Raw genomic sequence first — 17,624 nt, 5'->3', positions numbered from 1 at the left:
GAATAAAGCCATATCTGGGCAAACAAAACATGAGAACTTGATGTCAACAGACCTACGCTAGAATAAATAACTGCACTAGAGGAAATTACAGGTTTTCTGAAATGAGAAGGAAAATACTTTGAAATGGCAACACCAAAATACAGGAAGTAATGAATAAGATTGGGAAAGCTAAATAGGTGGGTAAACTAAATAAAGTTATTTAAGCCACAGTCCCTATTCTTATTTCATCAATTATTCCAGTAATGTTCATAGATAAGTTTTCTCCCCTCAAGTTCAGGATCCAGTTCAAGATTTCATAGTCATGTTTCTTTGGTCTTTTAAAAATTTGGCCTGGCACGGTGCTTCACGCCTGTAATCCCAGAACTTTATGAGGCCGAGGCGAGCCAATAACTTGAGGTCAGGAGTTCAAGACAAGCTGACCAACATGGTGAAGCCCCGCCTCTACTTAAAATACAAAAATTAGCCGGTGTGGTGGCACAAACCTGTGATCCCAGCTACTCAGGAGGCTGAGGCAGGAGAATCGCTTGATCCTAGGAGGCAGAGGTTGCAATGAGCTGAGATCGTGCCACTGCACTGCAGCCTGGGCGACAGAGCGAGACTCTGTCTCAAAAAAAAAAAAAAAAAAAAAAAAAAAAAAATGAAGCAGTTTGTCTGCCTTTTAGAACGATGACATTTTAAAAAAATGTACAGGTGTATGGCTTTGTCGATTTGTCAAATGGCCCTTGGTGGGATCATCTGTTTAGTTATGATTAGATTCAGGTTATACATTTTTGGCAGGAATACTACATAAAGTGGTGTTCTGTTCATCTCTGGGCGTCTTATTACATGGCATATGTTGTGATTTGTCCCTTTACTGGTGATGTTATTTAGGTTGTTTGGTTATGGTTGTGTTGCTAGATAATCCCAGTATAATGTTATGCTTTATTCCATTGTAACTAATAACTAATTTAATGGGGGGCACTTTGAGATAACTAAGGTATTCTTTTTATTATCAAAACTTAACTCCATGTTTTCTTTTTGCAAATGACCACAAAGTTAACAGTTTAAAACAACTCAGATTTGTTATTTTACAGTTCTATAGGTTCAGAGTCCAGTGGGCCTTGCTGGACCCTTCTCAGGGTATCACAAGATCAACAGCAAGATGGTAGCAAGACTAGGCTTCTTTCTGGAGAGTGTAGAAAAATCCATCCCTAAGCTCATTCAGGTTGTTGGCAAAATTCAGTTCCTTATGATGGTAGATCGGAGATCCTTCTTTCTCACTCACTATTGGCCAGGGCCCTCTCTCTCAGCCCTTTTCAGGTGTCCTCATTTCTTCTTACATGATGCTCTCCATCTTCAAAACTGGCAACAGGACTTCAAGTCTCTCTCAAGCTTTGAAGCTCTCTGACTTAACTTTTTATTTGCTAATTCTGTTGCCCTCTGCTACCAGCTGAAGAAATTTTTCTGTTTTTAAGGATTTGTGTGATTAGACTAGATCCCCCTCCCTCTCATCTCCTCCTGATTATCTCTCGATTTTAAAATCAACTGTGCCATGTTACATAACACAGTTACGGGAATGATATGTCATCACATTGATAGGTTCTGGGGATTAGCGATGTAGAATCTTGTGGGCCATTCTTAGAAATTCTGTTTATCACAGCATACATTTATGATTCTTAGCTGAATGATTTAGTACTTTGATGGGTTCAAAATGGTGATATTGTAATCTGTCATTCCTTCTGTGTTTTTTAGTTGATATATTATATTGTAAGGGAGGGGTTCATGTTCTAACCTATTCATTTATTTGTATTAGTATATACTTAAATTTTTTTCATGAATATTCTTTGTCATTATTTATTTTGATGCTCAAATTATATCAGTTCTGGCTAGTAGGAGCACCGTCTGGATGGCTCCTGCTGACCTTTTTACAAGTCCTCATCATTTCTTCAACACATTCTGTCTTTTTGTCCCCTCAAAATCTTCAAGGCTTACGTTCCATTTTCTGTTCTCCAGCTCTAGAATCAGTTATTTTTTGCAGGAGTTTTGATTCCTTTTAGTGGGATATAGTATTTAGAAATCAAGATTAGGGTGTGTGATGTGCTTATGTCTTTGTTTCCAGGCTCTTTCAACAGAGAAAGCCAGTAATGTTTTACATTTTCATGAGCTGATGCTGATACTTTTAATTTTAATTCAATTCCACAGTATTCATTCTAGATTTCCGCTTTTCATATTTTTAACTTCTTTCTGTAACAGAAAGAAACCTGGTTCCTATTGTCCCCAAATTTTTAATTTATTTTTATTTTTATTTTTATTTTTTTGAGATGGAGTCTTACTCTGTCGCCCAGGCTGTAGTGCAGTGGTACCATCTCAGCTCACTGCATCCTCTGCCTCTTGGGTTCAAGCAATTCTCCTGTCTCAGCCTCCCAAGTAGCTGTGACTACAGGTGTGCACCACCATGCCTAGCTAATCTTTGTATTTTTAGTAGAGATGAGGTTTTGCCATGTTTGCCAGGCTGGCCTGGAACGTCTGACCTCAGGTGATCCACACACCTCAGCCTCCCAAAGTGCTGGGATTACAGGCGTGAGCCACCACGCCTGGCCTATCCCTAATTTATTTGTATTCGTTTGTCTAGTCCTCATTGTACCCACAGTGTCAGAATTGTTATCCATACCATCACATTAAAGAAATGTAACTATAGTTCAGTATTTGTTTAAAGTTCTTTTTGTCTTTAGAATGAAGTTAAATTGTTGGAATCTTGTGTTCACTAGTTGAGGAACTCTTTCAGTAGTGGTATCTCCAACTGGATAAACAAATGTCACTTATAAATACCAATTAAATTCTGTGCAGCATACTGAAGGCTAGATATCAACAAAAAGTAGATAAACTGGAGGGGTGTCAACACATGGAAGAAGGAAATTCCAATGGCTGAATTCTCTATTGTTAATCCTTTTTGCGTCAGCCAAGGATCTACTTAGTTCTATTTGTGGCAGTTAAGACTTAGATAAAAATCTACAGTCTTATTGGATGTGAAATCAAGGAAAAAAATTTAGGGAGACCATAGCAGCTGTAATATGAGTAGAGAGATCCCACCTAGAAAAGAGCCACAGAGTGGGAACACCAGATTGCACAAAAACTCTGCCCATAGCTCTGGTCCAGCTGCCTAAGTGCAGCCCAGATTCCAGCTAGGCTGGTTAGGACTAAAAGAACGGAATAAAAGTTTTGAGTTGTTTGCTACTACAGGGTGGACAGGGTTTGGAGTTTCATTTCAAGTAAGTTAACTATCTGTGCTGTTTTTTTTTTTTTTTTTTTTTGGGGCAGAGTAAGACTGTCACCTAGGCTGGTGTGCAATGTGCGATCTCAACTCACTGCAACCTCTGCCTCCCAAGTTTAAGCGATTCTCCTACCTCATCCTCCTAGTAACTGGGATTACAGGCACTCACCACCGTGCCTGGCTAATTTTTGTATTTTTAGTAGTTTTACCATGTTGGCCAGGTTGGACTTGAACTGTTGACCTCAGGCAATCTGCTCGCCTCAGCCTTCCAAAGTGTTGGGATTACAGGCTTGAGCCACTGTGCTCGGCCAACTATCTGTTTTAACAAAAGTGTCAGTTCTTTTGAGGAATCTAACAGAATGCAGTGTGTTCCCTGTATTTTTTGCAGTGTCCAGTGTCCAGTCTGAAACACTAGATAGATGAAGAAAGGAAATGTGACCCATGCTCAAAGGGAAAAGGGGTCAGTTAGAGACTGACTCACCTGTTGAAATTAGCAACAAGATTATTAAAGCAGTTATTATAGTCATACTTGAGTACAAAAAGGCAAATATGTTTATAATTTCAATGCAGAAGTAGAAACTGTAAAAAACCATTTTGAAATTCTAGAACTGAAAAATTTAATTTCTGAATAAATTATTAAGTTCCGAATAACAAATCATTGTACTTAACAAGACATGCAAGATAGCAGTAGAAGTGTCAGTGAATTTGATGGTTGACTAGTAGACCAATAGAACTAGTAGAAAACAGAAAACATTAAAAAGTATACAGAAAAACTTGCTCATTAAACCCTTTTTCCAAGAAACAACTATGAAACAGGATCATTATCAACCCAACACATGTAAAGAATAGGAATGTTTAAGCCATACTCAGGAAGAAAAGAAGTCAATAGGAACTCACTTGGCCTAATGTTTGTAGTTATCTGCACACTAATCTTGCACATACTTTGTGAAATTTTTACCTAAGTAGTTCAGGTTTGTGAGTGCTGTTATAAGTTCTTTTGTTTTAGAGTTTCAGATTCCATTTATTCATTGCAAGTGTAGAGAATTTCAGGGGACTTCTTGTTTCTTGAGACAGAGTTATGCTCTTGTTGCCCAGGCTGGAGTGCAGTGGTGCGATCTCAGCTCACTACAATCTCCATCTTCTGGGTTCAAGTGATTCTCGTGCCTCAGAGTCCTGAGTAGTTGGTATTATGGGCGCCTGCCACCACACCCAGCTAATTTTTGCATTTCTAGTAGAGATGGGGTTTCACCATGTGTCCAGGCTGGTCTTGAACTCCTGACCTCGGGTTATCTGCCCGCCTTGGCCTCTCCAAGTGCTGAGATTACAGGCGTGAGCCACCATACCCAGTCCAGTTTACTTTTTATGTTGACCTTGTATCCTGTGAACTTGCTGAACTTACTTGTTAGTTCTAAATAGTATTTTTCCCCCTCTTATAGTTTCTTTGGGATTTTCTACTTAGACAATTATGTCACCTGCAAATAGGGATAGTTTTATTTTTTCCCTTTCATCTCTATGCCTTTTAGTTTCTTTTCTTGCTTCATTATGTTAGCTAGGATTTTCTGTATTTTCCAGTATTACATTGAAGAATAACGATGATAGCAGACATTCTCTTAGTGTTACCAATTTTAGTGGGAAAATATTCGGTCTTTCACAATGATATATGTTTGTTGTATAGGTTTCCTGTGATTGCTCTTTGTCAAGTTGAGGAAGTTCCCCTCTATTCCTAGTTTGCTGAGAATTTTTTTTAAACTTAAATTTCTATTTGTAATTATAAATTCACATGCAGTTGTAACAACTAATATAGAGAGAGCTCTTAGGTACTTTGGCAATTTCCCCCAATGGTAATTTCATAAAACTAGAATATAGTATCACAACCAGGATATTGACAGTGATACAATCTATTAATCTAATTAATATTTCTTCAGTTTTACTTGTATTTGTGTGTGTGTGTGTGTGTGTGTGTGTGTGTGTATGTTGAATTTCTATACATTTTTTTTATTACCTGGGTTGATTCATGTATCTGCCACCACAGTTGAGATACAGAATAGTTCTATCACCACAGGATTCCTCATCTTGGCATTTTATAATTGCACCCACTTCCCGCCCCCTGCCTCTGCCTATGCTTAACATCTGGCAACCACTAATCTGTCTTCCATTTTGAAAATTTTGTTATTTCAGATATGTTAAATAAATGAAGTCATGTAGTAAATCATCTTTTGGGGTTGGAGTGTTTTCACTTGGCATAATTCTGTGGAGATTCATTCAGGTTTTTGTATGTATCAACAGTCCTTTTAATTGCAGGGTAATATTTCATGGTATGGATGTACAGATTGAGTATCTTTAACGCCAAAATCAGAAATCTGAAATATTCCAAAATTGGAAACTTTTGAGTGCTGACGTGTCAGTCAAAGGAGAGGCTATTAAAGCAGTTGGGATTTTCAGATTAGGGATGCTGAATCTCTAATGTGAATAAACCAGTATAGTGCAAATATACTAGAATGTGAAGAATTCCGAAATTTGAAACACTTCTGGTCCCATGAATTTTTGGTTAGGGATACTCAACCTGTACCACAGTTTGTTTAACTGTTTACTTGTTAAAGCAAATCTGGGCTGATTCCTAATTTTTGGTGGTTACAATTAAAGCTGCTGGTGAACATTTACATACAAGTTTTTATATGAATTTATGTTTTCATTTCTTTGGAATAAATGCCAGGAGTGTATTTTGCAGTTCATATGATGGCTACACATTTATTTTTATTAAAGTAATTAATTTAAATTACATTTACGTTTCATTTTATTTTTGGTAGAGACAGAGTCTCACTATGTTGGCCAGGCTTGTTATGAACTCCTGACCTCAGGTAATCCTCCTTCCTTGTCCTCTGGAGGCCCTTGGATTACAGACAGGAATCACTGCACCTGGCTTGTATTTTTTATTTTTTTTTGACTCTATTGGACTCAATTAGTGCTTTTATTTATTCATATTTATTTATTTTAACTTTTATTTTAGGTTCAGGGCTACCTGTGAAGATTTGTTACATAGGTAAAGTAGCATCACTGGGATTTGTTTTAATAAAGGTGTTCAGTGTTTTATATATCAGCCAGGTACAATGGCTGATGCCTGTAATCTAAATACTTCGGGAGGCCACAGTGGGAGGACCACTTGAGGCCAAGTCTGAAGCCAGCCCAGGCAACAGAGTCAGACCCCGTCTCTATAGAACATTAAAAAATTAGCTGGACATGGTGGCATGTGCCCGTAGTGTTAGCTACTCAAGAGGCTGAGGTAGGAGGATCACTTGAGCCCAGGAGTTTGAGGCTGCAGTGAGATGTAATCGCATCATTGCACTCCAGCCTGGGCAACAGGGCAATATCCTGTTTCTATTAAAAAAGAATTTATTACCCATTAAGTAAATGCAAATTAAAACCACAATGAGATACCATAAATATCAAATGGTTAAAATTTAAAAATAGTATTAACACCAGTGTTGGCAAGGATATGGAGAAACTGGATCACTCATACGTTGCTGTGAAAATATAAAGAAACCTGCGTGAACAGACAGCTCACCAAAAAAGATGTACAGATGCAGATAAGCACCTGAAAATAGGCTCGGCTGGGTGCAGTAGCTCATACCTGTAATTCCAGCACTTTGGGAGGCAGAGGTGGGCGGATCAAGAGGTCAGGAGTTCAAGACCAGCCTGGCCAACATGGCGAAACCCCGTCTCTACTAAAAATACAAAAATTAGTCAGGCATGGCTACTCAGTGCCATGCCTGAGTACACGCCATCTGGAGAGGCTGCTGCCATCACATCAGCTGCAGCAGGGAGACATGGCCAGGATTGCATGATCTATGGAGTCAGTGGGAGCCGGGGACAAGCAGGAGGCTCACCCCTTCCAAGTTGGGGTGGGGGCTCCCTGAGTCCTGCTGCAGCTGCCCAAGCCATGGCTGTAGACCTGCGCATTCCTGTGCTCTTGGGCTTTGGAGCAGGTGGGAGCCTCACCCTCCAAGGCGCAGCTGCCGCTGCCCAAACTGTGGCTGCAGTCGCAGGTCTCTCATTCCATGGACCAGGCAGGAGACCTCCTGGGTGCAGCTGCAGTTGCCCAAACTGTGGCTACAGACCTGGACCTTCTGCTCCACGGCGCATGCAGGAGCTCCGTGTGCAGCTGCAGCCACCCAAACCATGGTGGCGGATTTGGTCCTCCTGCTTTATGGAGAAGGCTGGAGTTCTGCCCTCCTGGGCACAGCTATAGCTGCCCAAACTGTGGCTGTAGACCTGGGCCTCCTGCTTTACAGAGCAGGCAGGAGCCATGCCCCACTAGGTGCAGCTGTAGCCGCCCAAACCATGGCTGCAGACCCAGGCATTTCTGCACTCTTGGAGCCTGGGAAGGTCCCCCGTGCCCTTGCAGGCTCGGAAGTGCCTGCTCCTGCTGCCTGGTTTCTCCCTGCTGTTGGCACCTGCTCTGATCTCGGAGCAAAGTTGGGCCTGAGCCTGGGTGCTATTGCAGCCTGACGGGGTGTGCACATGCTCTGGGCACTGCTAACATGCCACCTCCTGCTGCTTTGGCCCCCTCTCTGGACTTTGGGCACTAACAAACACAGGGAAGCCGAGGCAGGGCTGAGGGCAGCTCAGCTCTGGCCTGCAGGCACACACTCGCATCTACAGCCTGGGCACCATGAATGACAGCAGGAGGCAGGCAGGTTCCTGAGTGGAAAGTTGTGGGTCCCCGTTGAGGCCCCACCGTCAGGCCAGGGAAAGTGAAGGCTGTGGGTTGGGCTGCCAGTCTCATGGATCACAGTGGGAACTTGTGGTGCCTTTTCTGGGCCCGCCCATGGACCAATTGGTGCACACATCCTCTCTGCTGAGGCCCATAAAAGCCCCAGGCTCAGCCAGAACTGAGCAGATGTTAAGAAGACCAGCTGCAGGAGGAGCACCCCACTCTAGGGCCTCCTCTTTGTTGAGAGCTGCAGAGACAATGGTACAACCTTCCTGCAGAGAGGTACCACCCATTCTAGGACCTGCTCACTACTGAGAACTGCAGAGATGAAGGAGAGATGATGGGGAGATGATGGGATGACATGCCTGCAGAGAGGAGCTATCCACTCTCAGGCTTCCTCTCTCCTGCGAGCTATGCAGACGATGGGATGACCAGCTGCTGAGAGGAGCTACCCTCTCTGCTAATAGCTGAACACTTGTCGTAGTAACTTGCCTAGCAGAGAGGAACCTTCTCTGCTAGGAGCTGAACACTTATTGGAATACCCTGACTGTGGAAAGGAGCTGCCCCCTTCTGGTTTCCTTTGAGCTTTTCTATTGCTTAATAAAGCCTCTCTTCATCTTGCTCACTCTCCACTTGTCTGTGTACCTCATTCTTCTTGGTTGCAGGACAAGAACTTGGGAACTGCCAAATGGGGCTGAAAGAGCTGTAACACAAACAGGGTTGAGACGTGCCCCTTGCTAACCTTGTTGCAGGTGAAGAGAAGGAAAGAAGAGCTGCAGCCCTTTGAGGAGCCCAGACCTGGGAGCTCCCTGAGCCAGGGCTGTGACTGCCTCTTTGGGGCCCTGTGGTTCCTGGTGTCTCCAAACAGCTCTGGGTGTCACCATGTTCCCTGGTGCCAGCTGTGGATACTGCTTGTGGTGCTCCTGGTCCAGCTGCAGCCTCACAGAGAGCCAGCACCTATGCTGGCACCTGGAGCTGCATGCCCTACTGCCACCTCCAGCATGTTTGATTGTGCGGTGGCCAGACTCCATGCTTGCTCACATACCTCTTGCTGCTTCATGCAGTCTCCCTTGGTCAGTGTCGGATACAGGCCAGTAGCATGAGCCGAGCACAGCCAGCCAGGCCAGGTGGGTGGAATGAGCCCAGCAGGTCCGAGCAAAACTCTGGCACAGGTGCCACTGGCCACAGATGTTTCTGGCCAGAAAGGTAACACCCCAAAGATTGTGTAACATTGGCATCATAAGAATGATAAGTCTTGAAGCGTGGCCTGGTGACTGACTGAATTGTATACTTTAAATGGGTAAATTGTATGGTATGTAAATTGTATCTCAATAAGGATATTTAATGTTTTATCACTGGTCAGGCATGATGACTCATGCCTGTAATTCCAGCACTTTGGGAGCCTGAGGTGGGAGGATTACTTGAGGCCAAGAATTTGAGACCAGCCTGGGCAAGATAGCCAGACCGCATCTCTACAAAACATTTAAAAATTAGCCAGGTGTGGTGATGTGGGCCTGTAGTGCCAGCTAATCAGGATGCTGAGGCAGGAGGATCACTTGAGCCCAGGAGTTTGAGGCTGCAGTGGGCTATAATTGCACCAGTGCACTCCAGCCTGGACAATACAGTGAGACTCTGTTTCTAATAAAAAAAAAAGTTGTCTTCTAATTCATGAACATGAAGTGGTTTTCCATTGATACAGATCTTTAATTTCTTTCAATAGTATTTTACAATTTTCAGAGTGTGTTTTATACTTATTTTTTAAGCTTATTTCCTTCTAATTCTGTTATAATGAAATTCGTAATTTCATTTTGAGATTGTTCATTGCAAATGTATAGACATACAATTGATTTTTCTTTATAGTTCTTGTATCCTTCAGTCTTCCTGAACTCATTTTATTCCAATAATTTTTTTGTTCTCTCCCCCTCTCCCTTTTTCTTTTCTTTTCTTTTCTTTTTTTTTTTTTTTCTGATAGTCTCACTTAATTCCCTAGGTTAGAGTGCAGTGGTGCAATCTCAGTTCACTGCAACCTTCTCCTCCTGGGCTCAAGCAATTCTCATGCCTCAGCCTCCCGAGTAGCTGGGATTATAGGCACCCGCCACCACACCTAGCTAATTTTTGTGATTTTAGTAGAGATGGGGTTTTACTATGTTGACCAGACTGGTCTCGAACTCCTGACCTCTGTTGATTCGCCTGCCTCAGCCTCCCCAAGTGCTGGGATTACAGGTGTCAGCCACCACGTCCGACCCTCTAATAGGGCTAGTTTTATACCTTCCTTTTAAATCTTGATACCTTTTAATTATTTTTTTACATGCATGCTCTGAATAGAATCTGTAGTGCAGAGTTCAATAGAAATGGCCAGAGCTGATTTCCTTGTCTTGTTCTTGATCTTAAGGTGGAAAGCATTCAGTCTGTCACCACTAAGTATGATATTACCTACCTGTGAGTTTTTGTTGATTTTTGAATTTTGTTTCTTCCTTAATTTAGTAGAAAAAAGACATTTTAAAAGAGCTGTTTTAGGTTCATAGCAAAATTGAGCAAAAAGTACAGTGAGTTCCCATATGCCCCTGCTTCCACACATACATAGCATCTCCTACTATCAGCATTTCATAACAGTTGTACATTTGTTATATAACGTTGATGTGCCTACACTGGCATGTCATTATTACCCCAAATGCATAGTTTACGTTAAGGTTTACTCTTGGTGTTATACATTTTAAAGATTTTTGACATATATAATGACCTGGATTCACCATTGTAGTATCATACAGAATACCCTAAAAATCCCCTGTGCTGTGCCTGTTTCTTAATCCCTTTCTCCCCTGTGACCACTGGCAGCCACTGATCCTTTTACTTTCTCCATAATTTTGCCTTTTTCAGATTGTCATAGTTGTAATCATATGTATGTAGCCTTTACAGACTGGCTTCTTTCACATAGTAATCTGCATTTGTTTCCTCCATGTCTCTTTGTAGCTTGATAGCTCATTTCCTTCTAGTGTTGAATAATATTCCATTGTCTGGGTGTACCACAGTTTGTTTATCCATTCATCTTCTGAAGGACATCTTGGTTGCTTCCAAGTTTTGGCAGTTATGAATAAAGCTGCTTATAAAGATGTTTATGTAAGTAAGTGAAGATGTTTGCATTAAATAAAGAGGTTTATAAACATCTCCATGAAGGTTTTTTTCTGGATATATGTTTTCAGTTTCTTCGGATAAATACCATGGCGTGTACTTGGGTATGGCACTGAGTAGCCATGCCTGGCTAATTTTTGTATTTTTAGTAGAGGCGGGGTTTCGCCATGTTGGCCAGGCTGGTCTTGAACTCCTGACCTCTTGATCCGCCCACCTCTGCCTCCCAAAGTGCTGGGATTACAGGTATGAGCTACTGCACCCAGCTGAGCCTATTTTCAGGTGCTTATCTGCATCTGTACATCTTTTTTGGTGAGGTGTCTGTTCATGTAGGTTTCTGTTTTCCTTGTTTTAAAATCATGTTGTTTTATTATTGTTGAGTTTTAAGCATTCTTTGTATAGTTTGGATAATTGTCTTTTATCAGATGTGTAGTGTGTGAAGATTTTCTCCCAGTCTCTAGCCTGCCTTCTGATTTGAAGTTTTCTAATATTTTGTAGACTTTTACATCTATATTCATAAGTGATACTGTCCTGTAGTTTTCTCTATTTGTGATATCTTTTTTATACCAGGACAATACTGGTTTCATAAAATGAGTTGGGAAATGTTGCCTCCTTTTCTGTTTTTTAGAAGAGTTTGTGAAGAATTGGAATTAGTCCTTTTTTAAATGTTTGTTATAATTCAGTGGTGAGACCATTTAGGCTTTTTCTTTATGGGTAGTTTTTTTTTTTGTTGTTGTTAGTTGCTAATTTAATCTCATCAATTGTTACAGATTTAGTCATACCTGTTTCTTCTTGATTCAGCTTTAGTAGTTTGTGTTTTCAAATTTGTTCATTTCATGTAAGTTAATTAATTTTTTGGCACACAGTTGCTCATAGTATTCCTTTATAATCCTTTTATTTCAGTTAGGTTGGTAGTAATATCCTCTTTTTCATTTCTGATTATAGTAACTTGAGTTGTCTTGTTTCTTTTTTTTTCTTGGTCACTCTAGCCTAAAGTTTGTTCATCATTTCTACTCCTGCAAGTAAGTTGTTACACAGTCCCTAGCAGATTCCAACTTTCATGGCCACTGTCCTACTTGTTCATCTTTTTAAAGAATTAGTTTTTGGCCAGGTGCCTGTGGCTCACGCTTATAATCTCAGCACTTTGGGAGGCCGAGGTGGGCAGACCACTTGAACCCATGAGTTAGAGACCAGCCTGGGCAACATGATGAAACCTCATCTCTACAACAAATTAGCTGGGTGTGGTGGTGCACGCCTGTATTCCCAGCTACCTGGAGGCTGAGAGGGGAGGATCACCTGAGCCCAGGAGGTTGAGGCTAAAGTGAACCATGATAGCTCCTCTGTCCTCTAGTATGGACAATGGAGTGAAACCTTATCTTTAAAAAAAAAAAGGAAATGAAAAAAAAGAAAAGGAACTACTGTTTGGTTTCATTGATTTTTTTTTTTTTTCCTATTGTTTTTCTATTTCCTTTTTTATTAGTTTCATGAATTTCTGCCCTAATCTTTATTATTTCCTTCTCCTTGCTTTTGGTTTAGCTTGCTCTTATTTTCTCAGTAGTTTATGGTGAAATGAAATATACTTTATTGATAGTGTGTTTTTTTATTTTTAGTATAATATTGTAAATTTTCTTTTACTGGGAAATGTCTTGCAATACTTATGAACTACAGCAGGAAATGTTTTTATACCAAAGTAATCTCTATAGAGATTTAATGCTTTATAGGGAGGGGTTAATGTGTAAAAGGAGAGTGATTCTAGTGCAAAAGGAGAGTGCTTCTAGTGAAATAATTCTTCTAGGAATATTTTAATATGAGTGCTATGTTAACAATACTGCCAGACTTCGTAGTGTGAAAATGGGTTTATGGATTCATAGGTATTGAAGTTCTGTTTGATGATATATTTAAGAGATAAATAATGTTCTTTATTTCTTCTTTTTTAGATAAAATCAGTGGTTCTGGAAGTAGCTCTGATATGATGGAAAACAGCAAGGAAGAGGTAATGATAATTACTATTTTAAAGGTATTTGTTATTGTTAACCAACTAGAGGATATGTCTTTAGATTGCTCCTAGACACATGTACTGTTATGTGTCTAAGGATACTGATACCCAGTTGTCATTATGATACTTCAGTTTGGTTGTTTTCCAGTTTGAAAAGGTGTTCATTGTTTCTGTCACTGTTGTGGTATACTTTAGCAGTTTACCTAAAGTCAGACAACTGAAGACTTCCAAGAGATGGATATTTAACTGTCTTTATATTGCCCCAGGGGTGTTTGAGGTGGACGTTACCGGCATGAACTCCATGGTTATGAAATCTCTCAAAACTTGGTATCCAGAGTCTACTAAGCATAATTATAGCAACTCATAACAAGGTCCTTTGCCTGATACACGGGCCTACGACTATGGTTTTGGGAATTTTTTCACCTACTGTAAAAAAATTGAATCCAGTAAAATATATTGATTATATTGGCAAAATGAGGGTAAGTTTAGTATGTCAAAGCAAGTTGCAGAGGTTACTTCATGCCGTATGTTAACATAGAGAAGAATGAAACATATTTAGATCTTTAAAACTCCCTACCTCTGTTGAGATTTGATTATTTCTACATCCTTGTTTTGTCTTTGTTGACTGGGGCCTTGATCATCATACAGCAGTGTATCCCCCGCAGCATGCCACAGCAACCGTGTAAAAAACCAGAAATTTAATCTTCAGCCAAGGAAACCTGGAAGTAAATGAGAATTAGTTTTTATTTTTATTTTTGTTTTTTTGCATCTTTGTTCCTTATGAGGTAGGGAATTAGTTTATGAAGTTTCTTTTAGAAAAATATTCTAGGCACATAAATAGCATCTCATTATATCACTGTATTGAAGTTCTTGCTATAGGGAAATAGTTAATTGTAGGGATGCTGTTTTGAGAGTTTTACTCACTTTTACATTTATGTCTCATATCTAGGGAACTAGCTCTTCAGAAAAATCCAAGTCTTCCGGATCTTCACGATCAAAGAGGTTGGTTGATGTTAAAGGAACAAAAAGTTACTTTCTTTTTCACGTTATTTTCTGTTTCTAAAACTGTATTTTTCTGAACTTATGTCAAGCACTATTCTGAGTTAACCATTCTATACAAATATACATGTTTAAAATGATTAGCATAATATAATGAATCCCTTTGTATCACCTGGTTTCAACAATTATTAATTCATTCCAACTTTGAATTTTAAAGGAGATTTTAGGATTTATTACATATTAGTGGTCCTTGCAATATGCAGTTTACTTCATTAGACATATATATGTCGTTGAAAAAGGAGAAAATAATTGTTGAATGCCTGATGAGGCAATGGGTTTTTCAGGGTTATATGAAATTGTCTAGGATGGGGAGTTAGATAGTCATCACAGTTGTAAGTTATAAGGAGAACAAAGAGTGGTTAAAAAAAAACACTTTTTTGTGGTAAATTGTCAAGTCATACATAAAACCAGAAACTACTTTCTAACGTTAATATAGTGCCCAATATACTATGCAGTATAATTCTTACTAGAAGTTTGCAGCTTAGTCTATTGGACTTTTGTTGTTTCTAACCAGTGGGAATGTCTCTTAAAAACCAAGCTTGCTTGTTGTTAATTTATTCTCTAAAGTAGTGATTCTTAAAGAAGAGTGTGTTCCAAGATATCCCCGTTAGCTTTTTCAGAATGTATATGCCTTGGTGCTACTCTAGACCTACTGAATCATAATATTCAGTGATAGGGTGTAGACATACATGCTTCCCTAGGTGATACTGATGTGCATCCTGGTAGAGACCCACTGCTCAGTCACAACATGTTATTTATGTTCTTTGGGTATTGTTCCAGTTGTCAGAAATGTTTATAATTCTGTGAACTTAATTCTTTCTTAGGAAACCTTCAATTGTAACAAAGTATGTAGAATCAGATGATGAAAAACCTTTGGATGATGAAACTGTACATGAAGATGCATCTAATGAAAATTCAGAAAATGATATTACTATGCAAAGCTTGCCAAAAGGTAATGTGTGTTAATTTTTCATATGAAGTTAAGTTGAAATGAATTTTTAAATACAATTTTTATACAATTGGAACTTGATTATTGTTATATATGTACAAAAGACCAAACATGGCATTTTCCTAGTGGTTGTCTGGAAAAATGTATTTGTGTGCCAGTGATAATGTGTGTTATTGAAGTTAAAATTTTGGAATATTCAGTTAGTTTTGAAAAGAATAAAATCTAATTTTTTTTCCTGTGAGTTTTAGAAAAGGGGCTTTGGTTTCCAAATTATACTTCAATGTGTAAGCAGGTTTAAAAATTTGGTATGTTAGGTGTTGGTTCAATAAATGTTAATGTGCTTGCTTTATACAAAAATGTAATGACTGTTCCTGAAAACTTAAACAAAAATCATTTACAGTCTAGTTTAGTCTTACTGCATTCTTCAATTCCCTAACGCTAAAAGCCGAATTTAACTATCATAGATTTAGGTGTATTTCTTACTGTTATCTCTTTTAAAAAACTTTGTCACATACATCTCATCAGTTGAAGTTTTAACCATAAAATCTTGTTAATAAGATTGGGGAAAAAGCCAAATGAGTATCATGTACTCTTATAGCTCACGTCTGAGAGCAATATGATTGGATGATGAGAATGACAGGGGACATTGTTCAAAGAGTCAAATTTTAGATTTTTTTTCTTTGTTAAATAATACGTTTTAGTCTCTTGGCAGATTTTTCAAATTCATTCTCATAGATCTTTTATAGTGAGTGCTTATTAAACCTTGTTCCCTGTCTATGTTTTTATGACACATTTTCAAATTATGGTAGTTTAAAAAATACGGTAGGTAGGAGGGTTGGAACTTTCTTTGACTAGGATAAATTAGGACTTACAAAAGGTGATAAATGAAATGAGGAAGGGAAATTAATGGAAGAAGAGAGATAGGGGCCTACCATTTGCTAGCTTTGCAAACCATGTATGACAATGTTGTATAATGGTTTTGGTGGCCAAGGGCAGAAATAACTAACATGGGAGTCTAAGTCCCATTAGGCAGTGATTTACTTTGGATTTTTACATTCTCAGTGGTTGTTACTGGGAGTGTTTATGATGTAAGAACTAGGATTTCAAACCTTTGTTTTAATGGTACTGTGGAAGAAGATTAGCATATAATGTTACTAATCTGAACTATACCTAATTCTGACAGACCAAAACAAAAACAGACCCATTTCATGAGGTTAAATTTGGGTGTTTATATTATTGTTGTAATATTTATTGAGTATGTATAGGTAGCAGGCTCTTACAGAATTAACTCCTTTAATCCTCAAAGCAACACTGTAAGTTAGTTATTATTTTGCTTGTATAGCTAAAGGAACAAATTTAGAACCCAAGGAACTTTTTCAGCTTTAAATTGAGAAGCTAAGATTTCAACCCAAGTCTGCTTGAATCCAAAGCTAGTGAGTGCTCCTTCACTCTGCTGTGTTGCTTACAATTCTCCCTAGAATAATCTCTAGGAAGAATTAAGTTATTATTTTTTTTTGTTGTTAATTTAAAATCTGTAGTTCTTTTCAAATGCTGGGGCTTCTCTGAAAGTATATATATGCAGTGATTGCTGTGAATAGTTTTTTTGGTGGGGATTATTTAATTTTACTACAATCTGTAAAATCCCAATCATCTGTGTCCTCTACCCCCACCCTTTCAGAGATTCAGAAACTCATTTACCAACTGGATGCTATAACTTGTCAAAATTTGTTGAATAACTTGTTTCAGAGAAAGCCCCTGGCAACTACCTGCTTTTTCTTCCATAATTGTTGCCAATGATAGTCAATTACTAAGCCCAGTGATATAGGTAAACATTCAGACCTAAACCCTTATTACTGTGCCTGTCTTATTTGCTCTTGAGAGAACTAATAAAAAATTGACAACCTCTCTCCTCAGTTCACATGTTTTATAGTTAAGGAAGGACATTCTTTCTAAAATATTTCCGTAGGCATCAACAAATGATCTCATTCTACAATTTATTGTTAGGGTACTTCAGCTTAAATATCTTAACCTGGTAAAGCTCTTTACGGACTTTACAGAGTAGTGAAGCTTTGACATACCAGTAGGGAGATGCTGCAGAATAGGTAGAGGAGTAGTAGAATGAACTTCATTTCCCCACCAATGCCCCTCCCTTGCAATATAAAATAACCCTTACAAATCTTTCTGAGTTTGTGATTTGCATTATGAGAATAGGATGTCTTTAAAAAATTTTTCCCTCTGAACCACGTTTTATAAATTCTTTATGGAACTTAGGATAACTTCATATTCATAACAGCTTTTGTGATAGGCACTACAAAAATTCAGAACTGGGTTGAGGCTTTCTATTTGATTCACACATTTCTTTTGTAATCACTTCATAATACCTCCCTTTCCTGTTTTTATGAACTATATTTCAACAAATAAACTGTTGACACCTGGCCCTTTTACTATTTCCCTGTTTTATTTACTTTTGTGAGGTCCTTATACCAATATCTAAAGCTTGAAAGAAACAAACTATGTACCAGCAATGTTGGCT

At 39.0% G+C, this 17,624-nt stretch overlaps 1 protein-coding gene across 10 annotated transcripts in view; it reads left to right on the top strand.

Moving 5' to 3' along the window:
• ATRX (ATRX chromatin remodeler) overlaps positions 1-17,624 on the top strand; it is a 290,081-nt gene that overhangs the window by 66,875 nt on the left and 205,582 nt on the right. For all 10 annotated transcript variants that reach the window (XM_032251335.1, XM_032251338.1, XM_032251341.1 and 7 more), the window contains 3 exons: positions 13,025-13,080; positions 14,033-14,085; positions 14,967-15,094. In XM_032251335.1, coding sequence (XP_032107226.1) covers positions 13,025-13,080; positions 14,033-14,085; positions 14,967-15,094 — 237 coding nt within the window. The remainder of the gene's footprint in view (positions 1-13,024; positions 13,081-14,032; positions 14,086-14,966; positions 15,095-17,624) is intronic.

This window comes from Sapajus apella, unplaced genomic scaffold (genome assembly GCF_009761245.1).
Source record: "Sapajus apella isolate SASKATOON/1434 unplaced genomic scaffold, GSC_monkey_1.0 scaffold75, whole genome shotgun sequence".
NCBI classification, from domain to species: domain Eukaryota; kingdom Metazoa; phylum Chordata; class Mammalia; order Primates; family Cebidae; genus Sapajus; species Sapajus apella.
This window is presented reverse-complemented; position numbering and strand designations above follow the sequence as displayed.